At 33.4% G+C, this 25,167-nt stretch overlaps 9 protein-coding genes and 1 non-coding gene across 10 annotated transcripts; 6 read left to right on the top strand and 4 right to left on the bottom strand.

The window, feature by feature from the left end:
* Positions 1–192: 192 nt before the first annotated feature.
* On the top strand, positions 193–7,605 carry NAEGRDRAFT_53474 (uncharacterized protein; the record flags this gene model as incomplete). Its single annotated transcript, XM_002670528.1, has 1 exon — positions 193–7,605. One exon carries the CDS (start codon positions 193–195, stop codon positions 7,603–7,605), a length of 7,413 nt encoding a protein of 2,470 aa, XP_002670574.1.
* Positions 7,606–7,803: 198 nt separating this feature from the next.
* NAEGRDRAFT_55489 (uncharacterized protein) lies at positions 7,804–8,945 on the top strand (the record flags this gene model as incomplete). The annotated part of the gene is made up of 1 exon (XM_002670527.1): positions 7,804–8,945. The coding sequence occupies exon 1, from the start codon at positions 7,812–7,814 to the stop codon at positions 8,943–8,945; it is 1,134 nt and encodes a 377-aa protein (XP_002670573.1). The 5' UTR covers positions 7,804–7,811.
* A 187-nt stretch (positions 8,946–9,132) lies between these two features.
* On the bottom strand, positions 9,133–9,930 carry NAEGRDRAFT_74455 (uncharacterized protein; the record flags this gene model as incomplete). The annotated part of the gene is made up of 1 exon (XM_002670474.1): positions 9,133–9,930. The coding sequence occupies one exon, from the start codon at positions 9,928–9,930 to the stop codon at positions 9,133–9,135; it is 798 nt and encodes a 265-aa protein (XP_002670520.1).
* A 463-nt stretch (positions 9,931–10,393) lies between these two features.
* NAEGRDRAFT_t707 lies at positions 10,394–10,464 on the top strand. Its single transcript has one exon. It is a non-coding gene; the product is annotated as a tRNA-Gly (tRNA).
* Positions 10,465–10,687: 223 nt separating this feature from the next.
* NAEGRDRAFT_74454 (uncharacterized protein) lies at positions 10,688–11,911 on the bottom strand (the record flags this gene model as incomplete). The annotated part of the gene is made up of 1 exon (XM_002670473.1): positions 10,688–11,911. The coding sequence occupies one exon, from the start codon at positions 11,909–11,911 to the stop codon at positions 10,688–10,690; it is 1,224 nt and encodes a 407-aa protein (XP_002670519.1).
* An 820-nt stretch (positions 11,912–12,731) lies between these two features.
* On the top strand, positions 12,732–13,888 carry NAEGRDRAFT_74453 (uncharacterized protein; the record flags this gene model as incomplete). The annotated part of the gene is made up of 3 exons (XM_002670526.1): positions 12,732–12,999; positions 13,043–13,515; positions 13,556–13,888. 3 exons carry the CDS (start codon positions 12,732–12,734, stop codon positions 13,886–13,888), a joined length of 1,074 nt encoding a protein of 357 aa, XP_002670572.1.
* A 3,168-nt stretch (positions 13,889–17,056) lies between these two features.
* On the bottom strand, positions 17,057–19,890 carry NAEGRDRAFT_81815 (uncharacterized protein). Its single transcript, XM_002670472.1, has one exon. The coding sequence runs from the start codon at positions 19,795–19,797 to the stop codon at positions 17,122–17,124; it is 2,676 nt and encodes an 891-aa protein (XP_002670518.1). The 5' UTR covers positions 19,798–19,890; the 3' UTR covers positions 17,057–17,121.
* A 934-nt stretch (positions 19,891–20,824) lies between these two features.
* Positions 20,825–21,331, top strand: NAEGRDRAFT_74451 (uncharacterized protein; the record flags this gene model as incomplete). Its single annotated transcript, XM_002670525.1, has 1 exon — positions 20,825–21,331. One exon carries the CDS (start codon positions 20,825–20,827, stop codon positions 21,329–21,331), a length of 507 nt encoding a protein of 168 aa, XP_002670571.1.
* A 563-nt stretch (positions 21,332–21,894) lies between these two features.
* AM38 (uncharacterized protein) lies at positions 21,895–22,950 on the bottom strand (the record flags this gene model as incomplete). Its single annotated transcript, XM_002670471.1, has 1 exon — positions 21,895–22,950. One exon carries the CDS (start codon positions 22,948–22,950, stop codon positions 21,895–21,897), a length of 1,056 nt encoding a protein of 351 aa, XP_002670517.1.
* An 838-nt stretch (positions 22,951–23,788) lies between these two features.
* Positions 23,789–25,150, top strand: NAEGRDRAFT_53468 (uncharacterized protein; the record flags this gene model as incomplete). Its single annotated transcript, XM_002670524.1, has 1 exon — positions 23,789–25,150. The coding sequence occupies one exon, from the start codon at positions 23,789–23,791 to the stop codon at positions 25,148–25,150; it is 1,362 nt and encodes a 453-aa protein (XP_002670570.1).
* Positions 25,151–25,167: the final 17 nt, after the last annotated feature.

Raw genomic sequence — 25,167 nt, 5'->3', positions numbered from 1 at the left:
TGATTTTCAAACACTTTAATTAATAAATTATTAAATTTGTAATATTAAACAATGATTATTAAGGTAACTAAAACCGCTTATGGAAAATTCCCCAAACTCAGATGGGAACTTTCCATAAGCACTCTCTCTTCATCTCTTCATAAAAAAGTACGAACTAACTTTTTGACTAACTCTTAAAAATAATACCGGCACATGATGATGATTAAGGCTCCTTCCCTTTGTGCGCCATCACCATTGTTTTTTAAGGCGCTTCTTGTTGCGGTGGCTGCAAGTTTGTGTTGTTGTTGTATTCTTCTTCTTCAGACTTGTATGGTTGAGGCTATTCCGAATTACTTGTCTACGAAGAAAGCAATTGTAAATCCTGTTGATTTTAAAACAGCCTCACCACTTCCTTATAACTTGGTATCAATAACACCCACCGAAATATGTATTATGGAGGGTGGAGACGTTGTTTTCCGTGATGGAACAATTTTAAGAAGATATTTCGAGGCAAATAAGACTGTGAGTATTTACTTGGGTAAGGGAACATCATCAAGTGATGGAGTTGATACTACACAAGTTTCGGCCACGGTCAAGTATCTTACAACATCCTTAACAGGAGAATGTACCTATGTTGATTCCTCGTTTAAATTGAGAGTAATTTCCAAGGTTGATAATAGAGTGAGAACAGTTGCTTCTTTTCAATTCTCAGTAGTTAGCTTTACCTACGATGAAATGGGTAACGTGTACACTATTGAAGTCAACAAGATTAGAAAGCTGAATACAACAGGAAGTATTGTTACAATTGCAGGATCTAATGCTGTATCAACGACCATACCTGTTGATGGATCCATTGCGAGTTCAACCGACATTAAGACACCAACTTCCATTCTTGCAAGCAATGGTACCGTTTATTTTACTATTTCTATTAATAATATATATGTAATTATGAAGATTGAGAATGGTAGATTTTACAAGGTATCTGGTTTGAAAGACAGTTGCACGTTTAACGTAACTTATGACGGGTTTGCCACAAACGCATGTCTTAATTCTCCCAAGTTGATGGCTGTTATTGATAGTGAAATTTATTTCAGTGATGATACCATTATTAGAAAGATTTCAAAAGATGGAAGAATTGTGTTATTGTTTGGAGTTGGAGAGTCTCTCGATTTTACAAGAACTGACCAAACTTTGCAAAATGTTTCATTACCTTCTATTAAGGGAATGAAAATCGTTCCAAAGGAGAATTACTTTACTTATTACATTTCATTCAGTGGGAATATTGTAAAGGCCAATCAGGATTCAAAAATCAAAACTATTGTTGGAAAATTAGCAATTGATTTTTCGTATTCGACTTACTCATACGGTTTTCAGTTTGTATTAGGACTGAAACCAATCAAAACATATAGAAATGGAGACATTATCCTATTTTCAACTGATAAAAAATCAATATTCAGATTGTCTGAAAGGACTGGACTTTTGAATCCCTTAATAACTTTTGAAATGCCAATTTCTGAAGTAGTTACTGATAAAAAAACATGGGAGGATTTATATATTGTTAATTCTGTAGCAGACGCTAATGGTAATGCTAATTGCTTTATTAACAAGTTTAATATTTACACAAAATCTTTAAAACTAATTGCGGGCAATATTTCAGGAACAAATGGCTATCAATATGATGGGCAATCTTCATTGGATATCTCTATTATCAATTTAATGTATATTCAGTATTTGAACAACTCTATCTATTACAGTGACAATAAGTTTAGAATTATACAAGTTAGTTTATCTGATCTGACAATTAAATGTGTCCTGGGTGTTGGGTATAGTCAAGGAATGAGTCTTTCTGGTTTGAATTCAGATGCAATGAATGTTGAATTCGACTCATTACATCAAATCACATCAAATCCTAAAAATGGAAATTTGATATTAAGAACCAAATATTTGATTTCTTATATTGACAATCAAAACAAGGTTAGACCACTCGTTGGAAAAAAAGAAGATAGCCCTGATTTTACTGATTTTCCTGCGCCTGCAGACGATATTGTCACTGGATTAGAAGATCAACCTATGGGATTTCATCCAATCTCAAACAACCTTTTTTTTGTTTACAAAAACTATTTACTTGAATATGTTAATTCAACATTTGTTAGAAAAGTTTTAAATACAACAAACACTATAGATGATATCACTTTCAGAAAATCCACTGGTCATATTTATTACTCTAGTGGTTATTCCATATTTGATTACGACCCACAAACAGATAGTAACTTGAAAGTATTGACAGAGAGTGGAACCATGTATCTATGTATGATGAGTGATGACACCACAATAGCATATTCAGTTAAGGATTCCTACAGACTTACAAAATATAATCTAGTCACCAGGCTAACAACTAGCATAAGTTTATCATTAATACCCCCTCCTGGGACCTTTACATATACATTCTTGGTGCAAGCTATTTTATGCACTGAAAATAATGAAATATTAGTAGCCTTTGAAAGAAAGGGAGGTGTTAGTACAGCATATGGTATTTTACAAGTCAGTTCTTCAAATATATTCAAACCAATCTATGAAATGCCGTTTAAGCCATTATCAATAACCTTACGAAATGGAACGTTAATAATATCAAGTAATCAAGGAGTTTACAAAACAAACACAACTCTAATTGCAGGTAAGGCAAAGAAAATTCCAATAGAAAATCATCCTATCAGTACTAATGGTTGGACAATTGATTCAAATGGAGATATTTACTTTGTAAAACTGTCTAACCGAAATTTAATTAAGAAGGCAGTTCGTGCAGATGGCTTTGTTATTGACGTCATTGGAAATGGAACTGTTGACAGTGAAACTGCTTTTACTACTTCATCAAACTCTCATCTTTCAGACTTTGTTGGTGGGAGTTATTACGGTGAGGTTGTACCATATTTTTGGTATTCGCCAAGCGAGGACAAGTATTTTACAAATTCAAATTTAAAATCCTTTTCTATTGGAACTTCCAGTTTTACTAAGGATGAAGATATACTTTTTTCAAATTCTAATGGTATTTATATTTACAATGTTGTGTGTGAAAGAGACAGATATGGGTATTGTTTACAAAATTTTACATGTTTTGGTATTTTTTACAATAATGATGCTTCATGCTCTGGTAGAGGTGATTGTACATTGAATGATTTTTGTGAATGTTATGATAATTATTATGCTGAAGATTGCTCTCTTACTACTTGTTTTGGAATAATGTCAAATCAGTCTAATGTTTGTAATGGACACGGAGAATGTGTTGATTTTAATAGTTGTAAATGTAAAGATAATCACTATGGTGAAGATTGCAGTGTGATTAGCTGTTTTGATTTCCCTTCTACTGACGCTAATGTTTGTAATGGAAATGGAACATGTGTTGGCAAGGATTTATGTGATTGCAATCAAAATTACTTTGGTGTGAATTGTAATGAAACAGCAGGTAATAATCAAAATTTGAATGTTTCAAATTTTGGTAACGATACATCAATTTCTAATAATTCATCAGCCAATAATTACACCAGTTTTGATAATTCTACCAATAGCAATTTAACAATTTTCAATAATTCATCACTAGATTTGAATAATTCAACAAACCAAAATAGTTCCATATTAAGTAATACCACAAATGTTGACAATTCTTCTAACTTTACCAATTTAAGCAATAACACAGCATTTAATTCAACTTCCAATTGTACCATTGGTGTTTATTGTAATAATACTATTGGTAGTAGCAATGGAACAGTTAGTAACAATAGATCGGTTGACAATTCTACATTTACAAATACAACTAATTTTAATAATTCATATAATAATGCCACAACAGGCATTGATAATAATTCAACAAGCATTTCTAATACTACTGTGGATGCAAGTAATTCAACTACTGTTTGGAATAACACTATTAATAATGTCACAAATTCAAATGTTAATGGTACAAATCTTAACAATACAATGTCAACTAATTCAACTGTTTACAATAATAATAACACTATTGCTAATTCAACAGTTTTCAATAGTACAATTTCTAACAATTCAACTTTAAACAAAAACTCGACTAGTTCGGTCAACAGTACAATTAATAATTCCACGAGTAGTAATGTAAATAATAGCACTACTAGTACAACTAACTCAACTAGTACTATTTCCACATCTCCACCAATCAGTTTTTGTTTTGGGCATGAAGCAAATGATTCCAGAGTTTGTAGTGGACATGGAAATTGTTTTTCAAATGATTCGTGTCAGTGTAATTCTCTTTATGAAGGGGTAAGTTGTGAAAATAAGAAAGTTTCTTGTTTTGGCATATTGCAATCCAATGCTATCGTTTGTTCCGGACATGGCTCTTGTTTGAGTGAAGATTATTGTCAATGTGAGTCTGGTTATTTTGGAAGTAGATGTTTTTTATCTGTTTCATCTCAACCAAAATTCAACTCTTTGGGGAATACTTTGGAATTTCATTTTAACACTTCTATTGTCATATCCAATGGAGTTTTAGAGTGTAGCAAGGTAGTGAATGAGAAAAGTTTTTCTCAATTGGGTAAAAATCCATCTTGTTATTGGAAAGACGGAAATTTCTTTATTGAACTTGGAGGTCAATATTCTATAATTCCATATTCTAATATTTCTTTAATTATTAATGGTTTGGACATTATTTACACCCCAATTCCAAGATATATCTCACTGTTACTGCTTCCCTCCAACAACCCTGTGAAACCAATAATCAATATTTCATTTAAGAATACAATTAGTCCATGTGAACAAATTGCAATTGATGCTTCTGGATCATATTGTGGTGATTTGAAACCTGTGAAATTTATTTGGTCTATTGAATCATCTCCTGATTCAAATTTCAACTTGCAACAGGTTTCTTTTGGTGATTTCAATTCAACTTTGACCTCAAATAGTATTTCGATTTCAGGAAGCTATGTCTTTGGCTTGATTGCTGAAAGTTCTCTCAGTGGCGCAAGGAGTGAAAAGAAATTTATTGAAATTATCAAATCAATTGTTCCAAATCCTACTCTTTCATTGCTTACAAACAAAATGTCACTCACCAATATTGAAAAGGGTTCGCTCCCAATAATTGTTAAGAAATCTATTGAATTACCTTCATGTTATTTTGATAACAGGGAATTTGACTATATTTGGGAGAAACTCTCAGGTCCATCCACTATTAATTATCAAATAGATTCAAATAATGATTTGGTTATTACAGAAATATTATCAAATGGGGATGAATCTTATTCATTTGGTGTAAAAGCAATTTCAAAATTCAATCCAAATTCGAACGCAACACTTTTAATTCCACTTTCAAGCAAATCAAGAGATTTATTACTAAATATTTATGTTTCTAGTTTGAATACCAATCAAGCTGATGTGATAGTTGAGAATTCAGATCCTGATAATATAGATTCAGTTTCAGATTCATGGAATTGGTCATGTTTTGATAGAGTTTCAAATCAAGCATGTCAAGATTCAACAATTTCCAATATTTTAACACATTATGCCATTACCAAATCATCGACATGTCAAATTCCTAAAGGAAGTCTTTCAAAAGTTTCTCTGACATTGAGCATTCAGAAAGGACTACGTTCCATTTCTAAATCTCTTGACATTGATTATCCAAACACTGAATTGTTAATTCCACCAGTGATAAGTTTAATTTCTGTTTATCCAAACAGATTCAAAGTTCTCAAAGATGAAGTATTGAGTTTACAATTATCAGTTATTTTGGGAGGAGATGAAAAACAAACTGATGAAGAGGATATGATCAGAGAGTGGTCAATTAATGGTAATTCATTGACTAATTCAATGATCTCTAAAATGTCTACTCAACCATCTAAATCTTCATCATTAATTCTGTCGCTTCTTGAGTTACTGGAAGATGGAGAGTATGAAATTGAATTCCAAGTTTCAGACAGGAGAAATAATCTTTCATCAAGATTCTCGTACAAATTCAAAATTGTCAAATCACCAAAATCATGTTTGTGTTATATTAATCCATCATATGGTTATGCATTGGAAACTGAATTCTCGTTCTCATGTCCTGGATGCCAAAATGCTGAACAATCAATTGATTTTGTATTTGGGTTCATTGATGACAAGTCAGGAACTAAAATTCCACTTTACAATTTGGGTGAGAAGTTTGCTTCCTATCTTCCTTCTCCATTTAGTTCAAATGTTATGGATACATTTGTGGATATTGTTGATTTGGATACTGGTGCATCAGTTGAGTTTATCAAATCAGTGGAAGTTAAAACACCCACTGCCTCTTCAATGTTACAAATCAAAAACAAAGTGAAAGTTTGGCAATTAAAGGCTGCATCTCTTCTGCCAAGTGATAGTGCCAAGTTGGTTTTCAATTCTGCAACTATTTCAAGAACATCAGAGTTAATGATTTCCAATTTGATAACATCAAGAAAATTGGCTGAAAACGAAGCGGGTATTGCTTATGAATTGAGAGATGAAATGCTTGACAGTATGATACTTGGATTAAATCAGAGAAATCCTCTAGAATTGATTTCAGACATTCACTTTAGAGTTTATTCTTTTGGGTTGGAATCTTTGGCTTCAAATTGTGATTCAATTAATTCACTTCCATTCGAAAAGTTATTCAACTTGACTGAAAAATTGATGGTAATGGCTGCCAAAAACACGAAATTCAGAGTTGCTGAGGGTGTAGAAAAGTTATGTAGCAGCTTATTTAACAATATTATTAGATTAACTGGTGACAGTAAACTGCAAGACACGTATAGAGTGTTAGATTCAATTAAGATATTCAGCAATGTGTTGATGAGAAGTTATTACGTAGGTCAGAAAGATTATAGTGTAAACCTTTCTCATTATTCAACTGTTTCTCTGTTGAGTTATAAGAATCAACAAGTGAAGAAATTAATGACATCTGATGGTGGAAATAGCTCACTTGTATTTGATGCTATTGATACAAGTGTTTCTAATAGACTTGTTTTGGAAGCATCATTCTTCTCAGTTACTGACCATTTGGGAGTTTATTATTCTTTGAAACAAGTATCAAATGTTCAAACAATCAAAATTTCAGATTTGGAAGAAATTGAGACTAAAACAACTTTCAAGTCACTCAGTAAGATTGTTTCTGTTGAAAAGAAGTTTACTGCAGATATTACATTCTCATTCAATCTTGGAAATGAGTATAACTTTTCAAATATCAATGTGAAAAATACTTTTGAAAGTACAAGCGACAATATTGAACAAAGAACAAGTGTCTTTTCAACTATTGAATGTGTTCTAATTGACAATATCATCTCTCTTACGTCCAATCACACTTGTTCCACGACAATATCAGCACCAGTAATTTACTGTAATTGTTCGAAATCTGTCACTTCACTCATAGTTGTTGAAAAGACAATTTCCAACTCAACCATAACACAACTAGAACATGAAACAAGTATTTCACCAAGAACGAGTTCAAATCTGGCATTGTATGGTCTGTTTGGATTATTTGGATTATTAGTTGTCTGCTGTTGTGGAATCATGATTGTTATTATTTCAATTTTAATTGTCAGATGTTTAAGAAGGAAGAAACGAACATTTGAAAAATCAAAACCACAAGATGTAGAACTGATGACCGTCTAACATTTCAAATACTAAATCTATTTTTCTAAATTTAGGAACTAGCCAAATTTACAAGTTCAGTTTTCATTGACTTGACGACAAGGTCTGATGTATTGAACAACGGTCAACTTCACATTGAAATGTTGTGACATTTATCCATCCACCATCTGTATTAACACCTGAATGAAAAAACTCGAATTTCAAACTTCAAAAAAAACAAATTAAAAATGTCATTCTGTGAAGATGTTCAAGCTCTAGTTGTTGACAATGGTTCTGGTATGTGTAAAGCTGGTTTTGCTGGTGATGATGCTCCAAGAGCTGTCTTTCCCTCAATTATTGGTAGACCAAAGCAAAAATCAATCATGGTTGGAATGGGTAATAAGGATGCCTATGTTGGTGATGAAGCTCAATCTAAGAGAGGTATCTTGACTCTGAAGTATCCAATTGAACACGGTATTGTAACTAATTGGGATGATATGGAAAAGATTTGGCATCATACTTTCTACAATGAATTGAAAGTTGCTCCTGAGGAACATCCAGTCTTGTTGACTGAAGCTCCTTTGAATCCAAAGGCCAACAGAGAAAAGATGACTCAAATCATGTTTGAAACCTTCACAGTTCCAGCCATGTATGTTTCCATTCAAGCTGTCTTGTCCTTGTATGCTTCTGGTAGAACTACTGGTATTGTTTTGGACTCTGGTGATGGTGTTTCACACACTGTTCCAATTTATGAAGGTTATTCCTTGCCACATGCCATTTTGAGATTGGATTTGGCTGGTCGTGACTTGACTGAATACTTGATGAAGATTTTGATGGAAAGAGGTTACTCATTCAACACTACTGCTGAAAGAGAAATTGTCAGAGATATCAAGGAAAAGCTCTGTTATGTTGCTTTGGATTTCGAATCTGAAATGAAAGTTGCTGCTGAATCATCCTCAGTTGAAAAGTCATATGAATTGCCAGATGGAAATGTTATCACTGTTGGTAATGAAAGATTCAGATGTCCAGAAGTTTTATTCCAACCTAATTTCATTGGTATGGAAGCTGCAGGTGTTCATGAAACAGCCTTCAACTCAATTGGTAAATGTGACATTGACATTAGAAAGGATTTGTACGGTAATGTGGTCTTGTCTGGTGGTACTACCATGTTCGAAGGTATTGCTGACAGAATGACCAAGGAATTGACAGCCATGGCTCCAGCCTCAATGAAGGTTAAGGTTGTTGCTCCACCTGAAAGAAAGTATTCAGTGTGGATTGGAGGCAGTATCCTTGCGAGCCTTGCAACCTTTCAGCAGATGTGGATATCGAAAGAAGAATATGATGATGCTGGTCCTGGTTTTATTCATAGAAAGTGTTTCTAAATTGGTTGAACAGCTCTGTTAAAATAAACAATTTCAAAAAATTTTCGCAGAATAGAAAAAATAATTTTCTAAATAGATGTGGTATTAGAGTTGAACCTGGATGATTGTTTTACATATTCTGAACATTTCAAGATTTTAAACTTTATTGCAAAAAATACATAATCAAAATACATAAAAATTATGTATGTTACCTTATCGAAACTATACTGCTCAAATAGTAAGAGGCAGATATTCCCGTCACTAATTGTCTAAATTGTTTCATTCCATCAAGTATTCTAAGTGCTTCTTCAGGAATTGGATTATTATAAATTGAGAGTTTGGTCAATTGAGTCATTTTACAAATTGATAAAACTCCTTCATATCCAATTCCATTATTTGAAATATCAAGTTCTGTCAATTGTTTCAATCCACTTATATATACAACTCCTTCATTTCTAATTTCATTTTCTGAAATATTAAGAACTGTCAATTGTTTCAATTGACTAATAATTTCTACTTGGTGAGAGGTAATTCCATTCTTGACAAGATACAGTTTGATAAGCTGCTTCATCTCACCAATTGATTTCAATATTTCATTATTTGTTAGATTATACGAAATATCAAGCTCAGTTATTTGTTTCATTTTGCTGATAGTTTCTGCTTGCTTTGTAGAAAGTTGGCAATCGTAAAATGCCAAAATTTTGAGATTTTTCATTTCAACTAAAGGAACAAGACCCTTCTCACTAATTCCAACAAAACTAATATCAAGATTAGTCAATTGATCCATCTTCTCACTAATTGATTTGACCCCTTCATCTCTAATTCTATTATGAGAAATATCAAGTATAGTCAATTGTTTCAATTCACTAATTGACTTGGCACCATTAGGACCTAAATGATTCTCATAAATTTGCAATGTAATCAAATTCTTCAGTCCACCAATTAACATTGCACCTCCATCTCCAATCCTATTTGATGAAATATCCAAAGCAGTCAATTGCTTCATTTCACCAATTATCGTTGCTCCCTCCAAACAAAGTGAATTTTGTGGAATGAACAGTTTTTTCACATTTTTCAATTCTAGCAAGGTGTGAATCTGATTTTTAGCTAACACGTTATTAGCTAGTTCGATGGTTGTGGCACAGTGTAAAAATTTACTTTTGATAAAGCCTGAAAATTCACTTCTTTTCTGAAAATTGATGGCCAATTTCGAATAATTTAATACGATACTATTCCATTGTTTGGAAATGAGTGAGCAAGTGGATATGAATTTCCAATCAATGAAGGAGAGAATTTCATGGCAAGTATCATCAGAAAATATTGCATTCCGAGTTGGATTGGTCGATGGTGTGATCAGTGACATTTTTTAAAAGGTTTTATTCAGAATTGATCTTTTCAACAAATGTTGTAAATTGACCAAACCTAATTCGTTGTTACTTTGGAAGAATGCATTCTTGATGAATATGAAGGCGTCGATGGTTTAGTGGTAGAATACGGCGTTGCCATCGCCGTGACCCGGGTTCAATTCCCGGTCGACGCATGATAATTTTTATGTTTTCTCAGTATGTATGAGTTCTGTAAATATATTCGAGTGAGACAATCAACGGTTAACAGTTTTGGAACCATTTTGTTTATAGATGAGATGGCACAATTATTACGCATCTCAAACTTGAATATCTCAGAAGAATAAACTAAGTACTTGATGAGATTAATCCGCATGAATGGAAATTAATTCGAAATCATTTGGTGGTAAGTATTCTTACCTATTGATCTTCAACAAGGGATGTTTTCATGACGGTGGCTAACAATCCTTGAATTACAGCTGATTTGTTTTTGGAAAGAAGTTGTTTAGGATTTGGAAGTGTCTTGCTATTCAATATTGAAAGGATTCCATAATATTGGATATCATTTCCATCTAGTATGAGAGTGGTTAAATTAGGTAGATCAAATTGACTTAATTCATAGGCACCAGAGCATGTAATGTTATTTCTTGAAATATTCAATTCTTTCAGATTTTTACATTTTTGAAGTTTGTTCAAGTTTACATTTCCAATCATGTTACAATCAATATTCAAAATGGTCAATTTCGAAAGTAAATCACACGAGTTTAAACGGTTTAAACATCCCATTGATTTACACTTTGATAAATTCAATTCTCTTAAATTGTTCAAACTGACAAGTTCATTACCCATACTTATGTAAAGACCACTCATATTCAAACTTGTCAAATTTTTACCATTTTCACCAGAGAATAACAAAGGCAGTGCCAAATGACTAAATAAAAAGTTGTTACTGATATCTAATGTTTTCAAATTTTTCATTAATTTACCATTACTGATAAAGGCACAACCTTCCCTTCCAATGTTATTAAAACTCAAATCCAAAGAGGTCAATTGTTCCAAATTGCAAATATGCTTAACACCCACATCTTGAATAAAGCATCCTCTCAACTTTAATATCTGTAACTTTTTTAAATTATTCGAAATATATTCTGCACCATGCTCCTCAACTCTCTCATAACTCAAATCCAAACTTGTCAAATTGCTAAGAGTTGAATTGGACGAAAACCCATCCAATTTAATCAAAATTCCACCAAATCCACTATATCTCAAATTCAAAGCTCTCAAATTCCCCAAACATTTCATCATTCTCCTACACAAGTAATCAGTTCCAATATTATTATAACTCAAATCCAAATCAGAAATATTTTGCAAATATTTTGAACAGATTATCATTTCTACGTGTTTTGTATTGAGATGATTTTTACTCAAACTCAAACTCTTCACCTGCAACATTTGATCATCTAGAAGAGAAAGAAAACAATTAGCCTTCCTGAAATTATTTTGAATGACAACATGAAGATCTACCTCCGATGCGATAATTAACCATCGATGAGAAACCAGAGAACATTGCAGTAGAATGGTACTTGTATTTAAATATTGAAAAATAAAAGAAATATTCTCATCTGGAAGATCATCAAGTTGCATTTTTTTTTTGTAAATTTATTTGAATTTATTTTACATTTTGCATTTTGATTTTTAAACTTTGAAAGAAATTGGAAAATGTAAAGGAAATTGTAAAGGAAACATTTAAGAGAAATGAATTATCAGTAGATGAAATGAAAAACGATAATTTTTATTATACGAATCGAAATTGATGTGGCCATATTACAACTTGTCTCCTCTGTGATTGGATTTACCACAAGATCCACAAACATTGGCAGCTTTCATCTTTCCAAAATCACCTTTTGAACAGCTGCTGCAATATCCAGTACCACAGAACTTGCATTTAAACATCATGTTAGCAGTGGAGCATCCCCATTTACACATTTTCTTAGTAGATTTTTGGATATTTTGTTTTGATTTGTTTTTTGAAAAGATATTTAAATAGATTTTGGGTATTATTTGAAAGAACGCCCACTGTGATAATAATTATTGACCAATAAATTGCCACTTGTTCAATATCTGTTCACAGTTTACAAAATTATTATACTGGTACTAGTTTGATTTTCTTAAAAAACTTAATCCAATTCTCTCAGCACGTTCAAATGAATTGTAAATATTGTAACAACACTTTTAAAAAACCCATTTCGGGGTTCTTTTTTCAAACTCCTCAAACTCTCCGAAATTGCGAAACAAGGCACAACACTAAAAAAAAATATCTTTTTGTGGGCGAGGAATTTTTTCATCATTTTTCTGAACACAAAATCATCAAAGATTTCGGAACGAAAATTTATTCTTCATATATATTGTGTATTTTGTGTTTTGTAATAGTAGAAGACTAGGATAGAGGAGGACATCACAAATGATGAATTTTTCGGAATTAAGTGGATGGCTTTATAATTTTGTAAGATTACAACAGGAAAATGATGGCTATGTGAGGGATGCGGAGAGTGATGAAAGAACAACCGAATTGGTGTTTTATATTATTGATGGTTGTTTGGCAATTGTATTTTTGTTGTGTGCATTGTTTTATGTAATTTTATTTGTAACAAAGAGAAGTAGTTTGACAAAGAGATTCCTTATGGATAGTATTGTACCAAGTATTTCTATTGTCATGTTGGTATTTTGTTTGGGTAAGTGGAAAATGTGATGGAATATATTGATGATCAAAAATAGTGAAATCAATTCATGTGGTGTGTCCGATTTTTGAATTGTTGGATAATAAGATTGCAACCTTTGTATTGACAATTGTTCAATATGTCACTCTCTATTTTACAACAATTTTATTATTCTCAGTGTCATTGGTTACTCTCTATTATGCTATTAAGCAATATACAGTGAATGGTTATGTGGTTTCTAATACAGGACTATTGGTTTACAAAATTATTTTCACACTAATTGTTGGATTTAATGCCCTATTATTAGCTGGGTCATTTGGATTATCAATTGCTCAACATACTATTGATGTATTTTTCAAAGAGTTGGAACCAGCAGTTCTTACTGAAGTTACCTTTTATGTATTTATTGGATGCTATGCATGGCAATTTTTAATTCAAGTTTGTGTTGGACTTTATGGAATTGCATTCCACATTTTCAATGGAAGATATATTCTTTTGGATGATTATATTGCAAGAAAATGTACTCGTTCAGTAAGTTTCATTGACAAACTCTATTTAATAATTTTTATAGTTCCTTGGATCTTGTGTTGGTATCTCAGCTGCCATGGTTGTTTTCATGTCAACTATATTAACAATTCATACACTTGATTTTCAAAATGTTTTGAAAGAGTCATTGCCATTCTTCACCCTAGCTGGTGACGCTGTTTTGGCCTTCCTCTGTGTTTGCCTTATAATTGTTTGGGGTCCACTGAATCCATCATTATCGAGCTTGTATGCATCAATGCAAGGTGCCATGCACTCAATGGAAAGAAGAAGCTTGCTCACAGGTGGATCTCAGGCATCGATCTCCTCCAATTCTTCCCATGTACATAATAGAGCATCTGTAAATAGACATTTGGAATAAATCTTATGATATTGGAATAAATTGAAAGCATCTTAATTGGTATTCGCAGTCTCTAATTTTTAAAGATTGTAAACCCCATCTTAATTCTTTCCACATAATATTGTCATGCAAAATTGTTGGTTGAAAACTTTCCTTGACTGTTGATTGGTCATTCAGATGAGGTAAGGGAGAGTGACTCATATGGTCCTCATTTACACTTAGGGAAGAGAGAGAGAAAAGAAGCGAAATAGGTTTGAGGTCTAGTGATGGGTTGGAATCTGCACTTTCTGGTAAATGTAATTTCAGTACGTATCTCTGTGCATTATCCTCAATGTGAACAAAATACTTGTTAGGAGGGAATAACTTGATCATCTCTCTAAATAATGTCAAGTCATATTTCAAAGATAGATTATTCGATAAATTGTGCACCATTGAAATATGAGGTGCAAATTCGGCAAATTTGACTCCACTTAGTAACTCATAATACCTATTTCCATAATTCATCATTTCTTGCTCGTTATTTCTGACAAAATTTCGTTTTCTCTTACTGTTAGAAACATGTGGTGGTGAGTTTGGTTGTTGTTCAATCACCTGTTGTTGAACTGTTTCTTCCACAATCTCTACAGTATTTACTGTTTCGAATCTAGGCATTTTAGGAGAGTTGTTGGATGCGGAAGAAGCACCACTGTAATCATCGTCATCATCACTAGAATAATCCTCCCTAGCTTCATCTTCCTTAAACTTTCTTTTTTGTGATGATGTTTTTCGTTTCCGAACTGTTCTTGGTGTTATATTATTACTGGAAGGTGATGAATTATTTTCCACTTCCTCTCCAGAATCAGACTGTTCATCAATTTGTGCAGATAATTTGTTTAATTCTTCCTCCAACTCTTGAGGTGTTTCTCCTCCATTCTTTTTTACTGCCTCAGTCAGCAGTCTCTTCTTCTCCTCTTGTAATCTTCGTTTTCTCTGTTTATCCTTCCTTGTTGTGTGATGGTTATTTCCTTGTCCTCCAACTCTTGGATGTTGTCTCAAATCCTCATTGTAGTGAGCTTGTGATTGTTATTTAATTTGAAAACAGTAAAAACACATACTTGTGCAAATTTTAAGTCCTTCTATATTCGTGCTTTGAGCATGCTCTAATTTTAATTTCCAAATACTACCCATTTACATTTGAAGTAGCAATTTAACAAATTAATTAGTTTTACAGATACGGTAGGAGTACCAAACAAATCATCCCATTTTCAAAATAGGCATCAATTGCCGGGTTTACCAAATTCATTTTCCGTATGTTTTTTCAACACAACAACATGTTTCAACCATTACATGAAAGACAGTGAATATGTGGGCATGGCAGCAAATAGTTTGCATTCAAAACACATACCATCAAGAAGGTTTAGCAAAACAGTGAATAAAGAACATGATGTAACATGTGAACACTACCACACTAGAAATTACTTACCCTTGCAAACAACTAAAATTTCTTATAGAGGAAGGTTTGTTGCAATTAAGAATACAACATGTAGAGTTGATGTTCGATGAAGAGAAAGAGGCATTAGCTTTTCCCCCTTTCATAGTCCTTATAAATTGTTTCTACTACTACTACTGCTGCTATTAATGTTGTGATGTACTACTACTAGCTATTCAACTATTAATTCTTCTTTTAAATGTAAATATTGTTACTAGAGAAACTTAGTGTTCCGATTCTTTTTTTCAAATTCCAGAGATTTGTGTTCATGAAACAGAAAGTAAAATTACAAATGAAAATTCCCAACATGGTGGAGATGAATGCCAAATGTTGCATTGTCGTGACATGAATAAAACAAATGGTTAGTGTACTCACCTTTTTTTCAATTACTCAACAATGTCTAAAGAGGACCTGCATATCACAATTTCTTGCTGTGTTCGGTGATTTGTCGTTTAACTCTTATTCTTTATGGTAGGACAGGCTGGATAATTGAGCAAATGCAATGGTGTTTGTTGCCAGTGTCAGTTGTCAGTCTAATTATGCTTGTATTCAATAAGAGATTCAGTCGGCGATGGTCCTTCGAAAACTTGCCTTTACAGTATTATTGGGAAGTGTTCTTCAATATGGAAAGTAAATTTGCAGAGAGTATGAAATTGCCACTTGTATCGTGTGTTTAAATGATAGTGTCTCAGTAAGTATATTTTAAAAATAGGATTCCTGTGTTTCTTGCCTTATATTGATGTAGCAAGTATGTTACGAAATACAAGTAATGCAAAGATATTGTCTGTTGTTGAAGATGGTTATCACGTGCTTTTTGCAGTTTGTAACCAAATGTTATATTATTCGTATATTCGTAGTGCTCCTCAACAACAATTTTAGAGAATTGATGAGAGAATGTTGATGATGATGCTGCTTGTGTTGAATATGCTTAGTATGTGTGTGTTACGTCGTTGTTCCTCTTGTTTTATGCTCAGAAAAGAAGACGACGTATCGTTGTTATAGGGTCGTAGTCGTCGTTGCTCTTTTTTATAAGGCAAAAAGCAATTCTACTTGTGATGCAATATGTGGTTGTGGTGATGCTGAAATTATGTTGTTGTTGTCGTTCTTCTTGTTGAGGTTTTTGTTTGGCTCTTATTCGCTTCTTAAGCATGAACAACATCTCTGGGCTAAGGCGGGAAAGGTTCTCCAAAATGCATGCAAATAAAGAAAACAACCCGTTAAACGAGTGAGGAATAATCAGCTGCTGCTTGGGATTCAAAAAAGTAAGGGGCACATGGCTTCTTATGAAAAATCTCCAAATAGCGAGTGGTGCGACTTGGTGGATAAATAAAACAATAACGAACCTTAATAATGTGTTTGATTTCACTAAAACCTCTCAATAAATACGCATATCCAAATGTTCTCTCAATGACAATTCCTTAAGGGACCAATTCCTTCCTTTAAGGGTAATTGGTTTATAGAAGGACTGTTCAACGCACCGTAATTAAGCGATACAATATCAATATTCAACAATTGAATCCTAGTTTTTAACGATGATGTGCATCTTGTGGTGCTGGCCATTTAAAACTGTGGAAGTTTCCAAGGCCAAGTGAAGGACAAATTTTGCTCCTTGATGTGGAAAAACTAGACTTGAATCAATTATTCCATAATTCAGCTTTCGGGTTGAGCATCTTATTTGTCTCTCATTACTGTAGCAGCCCAACAAGGGGTTGTGTTTAGCTAAACAAATCCACAAGAGTAGATATTTCAGTTTACTATTAATACGTAGTTGTTAGTTTTATACACTCTACAAAATATACCCAGTAACTAGTGAGTGAGGGAAATTGAATTGGTATGGATTTTCTTGCTCATTCATAGAGTTCACTGCATTAAGCTCGATAACATTCACAACAAGGGTATGTTGGTTTTGGAAATTGTCTTGATAGTATGATTGAAGTGCTTCAATGGTTTCTGGAGAGAGGAAGTACTTGTTGGTTCTAGTGGCTGCTTGCCAATAGATCTTTCCACCAATCTTGACTGGTGAGAATTGGGCCGAATCTCCAATAGATATTTCTTGCTTGTTCGAAGAAGATCCACTGCTGCTTGTCTTGGAGCTTTGTTCTTTCATTATTTGTTCCTTGAGCTTCTCCAATTCAGTCTTTAGGGTTGCCTTGTCTTGTTCAGCCTTCTTAAGTTTCTTCTTTTCAGATTCCAAACTGTCCTTCAAAGTTGCAATAACCTTGAGTTGAATGACTGAGGTCTCACTCGAATTGTCAATACTGGCCTGTAGCTCTTCAATCTTCTTGTTAAACATCTTTTTAGATTGGGCTGCTTGTTCCTCAGTACTGGTGAGCTTGGTTTGCAATTGCTTGACAGCTTGTTGTAACTGATCATTCAGAGTAGCAAGGTGTCTTACCTCATCATTGCCTTGTTTGATACGTAAGTCTTTCATGGATTGAAGTTCCTTTCTGGCTTGATCCAATTCAAGAGACAAAGTTTCGGCAGAGTTTGCCTTTTCTCTAATTTCTCTCATTTTCTGGTCTTGGTCAATTAATTTGATACTGAGGGTGCTCATTTGCTTATCCATTTCTTGATATTTACTCTTTAACAACTCATAATCCTTTTCAATCTTGTTGTAGGCAATAGTCTTGCTGTTCAATTGTTCTTGATAACTTCTTTGTTCCTCTTTGAGTTGATATTTGAGACTTTCGAATAAATTTCTATGAGAGTCAAGCTCATTTCTGAGTTTGAGAATTTCAGCTTCCAATTCTACTTCTCTACCCTTAGTCTTGATACAGGTTGGAATGTTGGCAGCAGCTGCCATAAGACCAGAGTAGAATTCAGAAATTTCTTGGTGCTTCTTTTGAATTGGAGTTTCTTCAACTACAACTTCTTCCTTTGGAGGAGTTTCCAATTGTTTGATGTGCTCGAGTTGTTCATCAATGTGTCTATTTACCTCTGGGAGCTTATTAACTACATGAGTGATGAGGGTACTTCTAGTCATGGTTGATGCAAGCATACTTTGTGTAAAATCATTATCAATAATGACAGTATCACCAAGAGCATTATTCTTTTCAGTATTTGGAGAAGAAACAAAGAATTCAATATCCTCCAATTTAGTAATGTCTGGCAACCCTGAGTCAACGGATCTGAGCATACTAGTCATGAATTGTTGAACTCTCGAGACGAGAACCTTACTACTCACTCTCTCACCAATCAATCCAGGTACCAACTTGTTAAGTTCCTTGATGTATTTTGGATCAGGAGCCAATCTACGAACTTGTTCTTCAAATTCTTCTCTCTTCTCATTTTCGAGTTGGCAGTTAATCCAAATAATTTGTTCAACAGTATTCATAGTGTCATTTTCAAGCTTTTGTGCTTTGAATTGTTGCTTTCTTCTAACAACTTCATGCATTGAGATTTGATAGAGGTTAGGTAATGTAGAAAGGAATCTGAGTCTTCTTAGCAAATTAACTCCTTCCTTGTAGGTATTTACAGAGTGTAAGCATGTCTCAATGGTAAGATTGAGAGTATTGAGTTCTTTCATGAGTGATGAAAGTGGAATATTACAATCAATACAGTATCCCATCAACTCATTCATTGAATTTTGGAGAAGGTTGTACTTGATGTGGGCCTTTTCAATCAAAGTGTCAAGAGTAATTTCAAAATTTGATAATGGCAACTCTCCACTCACTGATGATGTCTTACCAATGGTTTCTACGATTTGTTCCTTAAGTGGTGTCCAAGTTTCAATCTTTTCCCAAACTTCTACAATACTCTCATAGAGGTGGAGTAATTTTTCTGATTCTTCTGACTTTTGAATTGTTTGTACTTTTTCTTCAGATGATTTGACTGCCTTCAAGATGTACTTTTCAATTTTCAAACATTCAATTACAACTTCATACTTTTCCTTTATCTTTTGTTCATCTTCATTGGTAACTTTTAAGAGAGCATTGTCTTTGGTTGATCTCATCAATTGAATAATATCGTCGGCTGAACTGAATTTCTTTTGGAATTCTCTAAATTCTTCACCAATTTCTTCCAACTCCTTCTTTGAACTGTCTGACAAATCTCCCAACTTTTGATCCAATAAATTGTTCAAACAAGTATGCATAGCATCCTTTCTATGGCTAATATTATTGTACAATTCACTACATTGATTGAACACTTCATCTAAAACTTGAACAGCATGTTTCAAATGGGAAGCTTTAATAAAAACTCTTCCCTTTGTATCTTGCATATCATCTACATCGTTTGGCAAATTATTTAACGTCTTTTTCTCAAATCTATTAAAAAGATCATTCACTGATTCAATTGATATGGACGGATCGTAAAAGTAATAACAATTCTTGATCTGATTTTTCAAAACAAAAGTTCCGTATTGGTTTGATGATTTGTTCTCCAATTGATTGGCACTATTCGATAACAATTTACCAGTGATGGCACAAAAAACAGGTAAATCAAAACTTTGCTTTTCCACCATTTTTAAATCCGGAATAAATCTCAACTGATTAAATTGCAATCTCTGATGATGAAGAACACAAGCACTCGATGATGTTGTTGTTGTGGCTTTTTGTTTTAGAAGGTTTCATCAACCGTTCTTCAAATTCCGGTCTATTTTTAATTTTACAAAGTTTTTGTTACCTTTTTATGTTGAATCGTGATGAGAGTTTTCACGTTTTGAAATGATTCAATGGTTTTTGGGACTGATGTGATTGTATAATAGAGTGTTGGGTTGGAAGGAGGTGAATGGATATCAACAAGTGGTGTTACAAAAATTGAATTGAAAATGGAAGCAAAATATCTTGGAGTTTCAAACTAATTAGCAAATATTCAAAGGAATTGGAATGAGCAGCTGAAATTCGATCATTTCTAACAGACATTAATTAAAGTAATTGTTTAAAAATACAACCTCAATCCTTATTGTAATGTTCTTTTTTTCAACTCTTAAAACTGTCAACCCTCAAACTCAAACTTTGGATTTTTTAGATTTTTATTAATTTGACAGAATTTTTTGGCGCCTGAGTAAAGATTCTCAAAAGCGAACGAAGAAGAAAAAATTAACACCAAATCCTTACTACCACCATCAATACACAAACTTTTGGATTAATTGACACCCAAACCAAGATAGTTTTCCCAACTTCTAAAAATCCAATTAATACAAACCTCCTTCCGAAACCATCATCTGGTGTTAATAATAGACAACAACACAACGAATAGAAACTCGACGCTAACAACAGTGAGAAAACTATTAATATTTCATCCAAAACGACAAGTATTTATTCAATTTTGAAAAAACAACCTTCCATCAATCCCCTCTCTTCCCACACTCCAACCCTATTTACCTCATCATCATCCAATATACAGTCAGTGTTTTCTAACAACAACAATAACAATAGAAAACAACTTGGAACAACAAATAGCAAACATTTGAATTTTCCCGTACATTTTAAAAAAAACAACAACGACTACTCTCAACAAGTAATTGGAACACAACAACAACAATACAAATGGCAGTAACTCTCACAAACGCTCCATCTCTCATCGAACATGGTGGTATCAAGTTTTTAATTTCTGATGCTCCATCCGATACTAATATTCATCTTTACGTTAAGGAATTTAAACAAAATAATGTGACTCACTGTGTCAGAGTTTGCCAAGCAACCTATGATAAGGAAGTAGTTGAACGAGCAGGTATTAAATTCTTTGATTGGGCTTTTGATGATGGTTCTTCTCCACCAAAGCACGTTATCCAAGATTGGTTGGATCTTGTTGATAAAGTATTCCCACCAAAAGAAGGAGATTCCGATGATCTTCCTTGTATTGCTGTTCACTGTGTTGCTGGTCTTGGTAGAGCTCCTATTCTTGTAGCTTTGGCACTTATTAAACGATGCAACATGACAGGATTAGAAGCAGTTCAATTCCTCCGAAAGAAGAGAAGAGGAGCCATCAACAAGAACCAACTTGATTTTATTGACAAATTCTACAAGCAAAAGAAGTCTTGCATTATCTGTTGAATCACGCAAAGGCGAAAGTTTACACTCTCTAATAATTTTATGGATGACAATAATTGTCATCATTATCATCAACAACAACAATTAGAGGAGAGAATACACGACTCTGCAAATCAACACCATAATTCCTCCACCTTTCCGTTCACTTCCCTATTTTCATCCTCCAATAATCGATATTTCATCCAAAATTCCAACAAGTTTGGAAGTAATTTTAATACCACCACTACCAAAATTCCCAACTACTACTCTTTTCATCCAATAATTTCTTTCCTATTCTCCAATTCATTTTATCAACAAAAGAATTACCAACCATTGTGTGGAAATATTAACCAATACTTTTTAGATGTTTATTTATTTATCATACTATTTATTGTTTGCTGTAGTGTGTTTGATGATACTATTCTATTAATGCTTCTACTGCTATTGTTTGCACAATTCAATTTCAATTCTACTTTCACCTTTCATTTAGACATTATCAATGAAAATAAAAAGATGGTTGCTGAAAAAAGATATTTTCATACTAATTCGTACATGATCTAAATGATATAATTCATTAATTTCCAATTTTAGAAGGTGGAATCTGTATCTTCTAATTCTGCATCAATTGGTAGCATTGTGTAATCTACATAGGTTATTGGTTCAGTTGCACGAACCATGAATTGCCATTGTAGTAAACCTTGTTCATTCATTCTAATACAAACTCTATCAGAATGTGGTAAAGCCTTTAAAGCTTGTTGAATATGAGATAATTTAAATACGCTCATTTGGGTGTGATTTACCTCAAAGGAACATACACCCTCATTTGTACTTGGAATAATAATATCCATAGATCCAATCACATTATCAACTGTTTTGAAAAATAATTTTCCTTTTGGTAAAGTTATGGCAACTTGGTCCTCACCTTGCTCTTGGACATCCATTTCAACACCTATTTCCATAGTCTTTGCAAGCCAATCAATTTCTGAAAGAGCATCAGTCATAACTTCACTCTTTAAAACAATTTTACATGTTTCTTCAGAACCTTTGAATTCAAAATCTAAAGGTTCTGCTCCATGCCTAATCTTAATATTACAATCTGTTACTACACGTTCTTCTCCCAAAAGTAATGATAATGTATTTTCAACACCAGGATAACAAAGTTTCACAATTGTTCCTTGTGATGAATTAGCTCCGTATAAAATCAAACATTGAATCAAGATTTGTACATTAATTTCGAATGAATATTTTGCATGTGCTGCACCATTATAAATATAATTTTGGAAAATATCCCTCTTCATACTAGCAACTCCTTGAATTGATTTGTCTTGAATGTAGAATTTAATTCCTTCCTCCATAATTTCGCAAATCACCCAAGCATCTTCCTTCTTCTTATCGGAACAAATACAGTGCATAATATTTGCAAAAATCTTTGCAGAGGCAATATCAGCCACCATAATATACTTTGTATCCTTGTGCTGTTGGGAAGAAATTGGGGCAACCACTGGTCGGTTAGAATTTTGACTAATTTGTGATGGAATGTTAACAGTTGTTGGACGATCATCGGGTGTGCTGATTGGTCTCTGATGATTGTTATTGCTAGTGAGAGAAGGTGATGCAGAAATGTTGTCTTGTTGATTGATCATTTTTTTAATAAAAAATAGTACACTATATAGACTATTATTTAACATCATAGCAAGGAAAATAGGTAAATGGGCAAAAGATAACATCAATATTAGACAACAAGCATTCACATCCAACAGAGAAGTTAACAACCATATTCTAGTAATCCAAGCATTAAGAGTCAAATACAAGAAAACAAATGCATTTGTAATCACCAACTTGGACATAGAAAATGCATATGACGGTGTAGAACATTGTGTCCTTAGATTAGCTATGAAACATTGTAAATTCCCACCAAATCTCACTACATTCATAATCAATGCATACAGCAATCACAAAGCATATATAGAATGGAATGACATATTAATTAACCCTCTCACCAAAACAAGAGGTGTTCCACAAGGATGTCCACTAGCACCACTAATGTATAACACAATCACCCAAATTATAATAGATTACCAAATCGAGAATTGGAAAATACCTGTCACACCATCATTCAAAATTGAAGAAATAGGAACTCTTAATTTTGCTGATGACTGCTCATTAGTAACACAACCCAACAAGAAACACAATACCAAACTCAAACAACTGAACAAATGGATAGGGAATCTCAAAATGAAAATCAATGCTTCTAAATCAATAACTTCTGTCACACCGGAAAGAATAGCCCTTAAAGACTTCACAGTTAAGCTTGACGATACGTTAATACCAAGACAAACCAATCAAAGAACATTAGGAAACTACATCACAGAAGACCATCTCTTCACAAAAGAAATTGACAAAAGAGAAGCTAGAGTAACACAAATACTAAAAATACTTCCAATCCATTTGATAGAACCAGAAAATCTCAAAAGAATCATAATGGGCAAGACAATTAGTAGTTTTATCCATCTAGCAGGAGGAAATTCAATTTCCAATCCTCGCCTACAAACAATTGACTCAACAATAAGGGGTAACCTAAAAAGATCACTGAAGATCGATGCAAAGGTAAAACCATCCATAATGTATGCACAATTCGAAAGAAAAGGACTAGAAATTCCAAACCTCGAATACATAGCCAACTCAATCCTTTGCAATAACTTAATCAACAAATTCCACTCAAGTAACCCACTTGTCAGAGAAGCAGTACAGTACGGAATTAATAACTGTAACACGAACAAAACAAAACTACACAACATATTTGAGAAATTCCACTACATCCTAAAACAACACAAACTTACCACAACAAAATGTAACACCAATCATCAACTTCTGGAAAAGGAAAAAGATGAACAATACTCCTACTCAGAATTCACAATATGGACTGATGGATCCAAATCAGAAAACAAAGTAGGATTCAGTGTAATCATTCAGAACAACGAATTTACAAAAGGATACAAATACAAGCTCCACTCATACCACTCAAACAACATGGCTGAATTATCAGCAATTACAACAGCACTACACATCATACCACCAAACAGCAATGCAAAGGTACTCACTGACAGTGAAATAGCAGTCAAAATAATTAACAACACAAATTACAAAGGTCAATTTAAGCAAATCAAAGATGAAATTACCAACCTCATCAGCACTAAAAAACTTCAAGCATCCATCGAATGGACAAAAGCTCATACAGGAATAACAGATGGAAATAACTACGCTGATAAGAAAGCCAAACAAGCCTCAAGAATAGGACATCGAATTACACCCCAACATCTACTAACTCAAGGGCAATTAATTATCACCAATTCGAAAAAAGTTTGGAAAAGTAGAATCAAAGGAGTACTTAGTGAAAAGCTCTACGATCAAGGAACATCCGAACTCATCAACAGAACAAATCTCAAGTACCTCAAAGAACATACCACCCCAACTCACAAATACTCAATCTGGAGGCTCATGATAAATGGACACTTAAGAAGCCTCATAGTAGACAACCCACAATGCCCAACATGTAACAAAAACCTTGACACAGAACACCTCTTCATAGAATGCCCAGAAATGAATTCAGCTAGAAACTGGATGATTGAAGAAATCAAAAAAAATACCAATCTCGAACCAGTACTAAGCACAGAGAGGACAGAAACATTAACACCAAACTCATTCCAACTGAATATCTTTGGTATTCTGACAGAACCTATTCAAGGTATTATCAAAGAACAATGGCCCAAGATACAAGGAGGCCTCTCACTTTTTGGAGGAAGAGTACAAAAACAATACAACAAAATCTTAAAAATTCAATAAGACGTTCCAAATGGACG

The sequence above is a fragment of the Naegleria gruberi genome (genome assembly GCF_000004985.1).
Source record: "Naegleria gruberi genomic scaffold NAEGRscaffold_70, whole genome shotgun sequence".
Taxonomy (NCBI): domain Eukaryota; phylum Heterolobosea; class Eutetramitea; order Acrasida; family Naegleriidae; genus Naegleria; species Naegleria gruberi.
The sequence above is the reverse complement of the archived record's forward strand: the minus strand, read 5'-3'. Positions and strand labels throughout refer to the sequence as shown.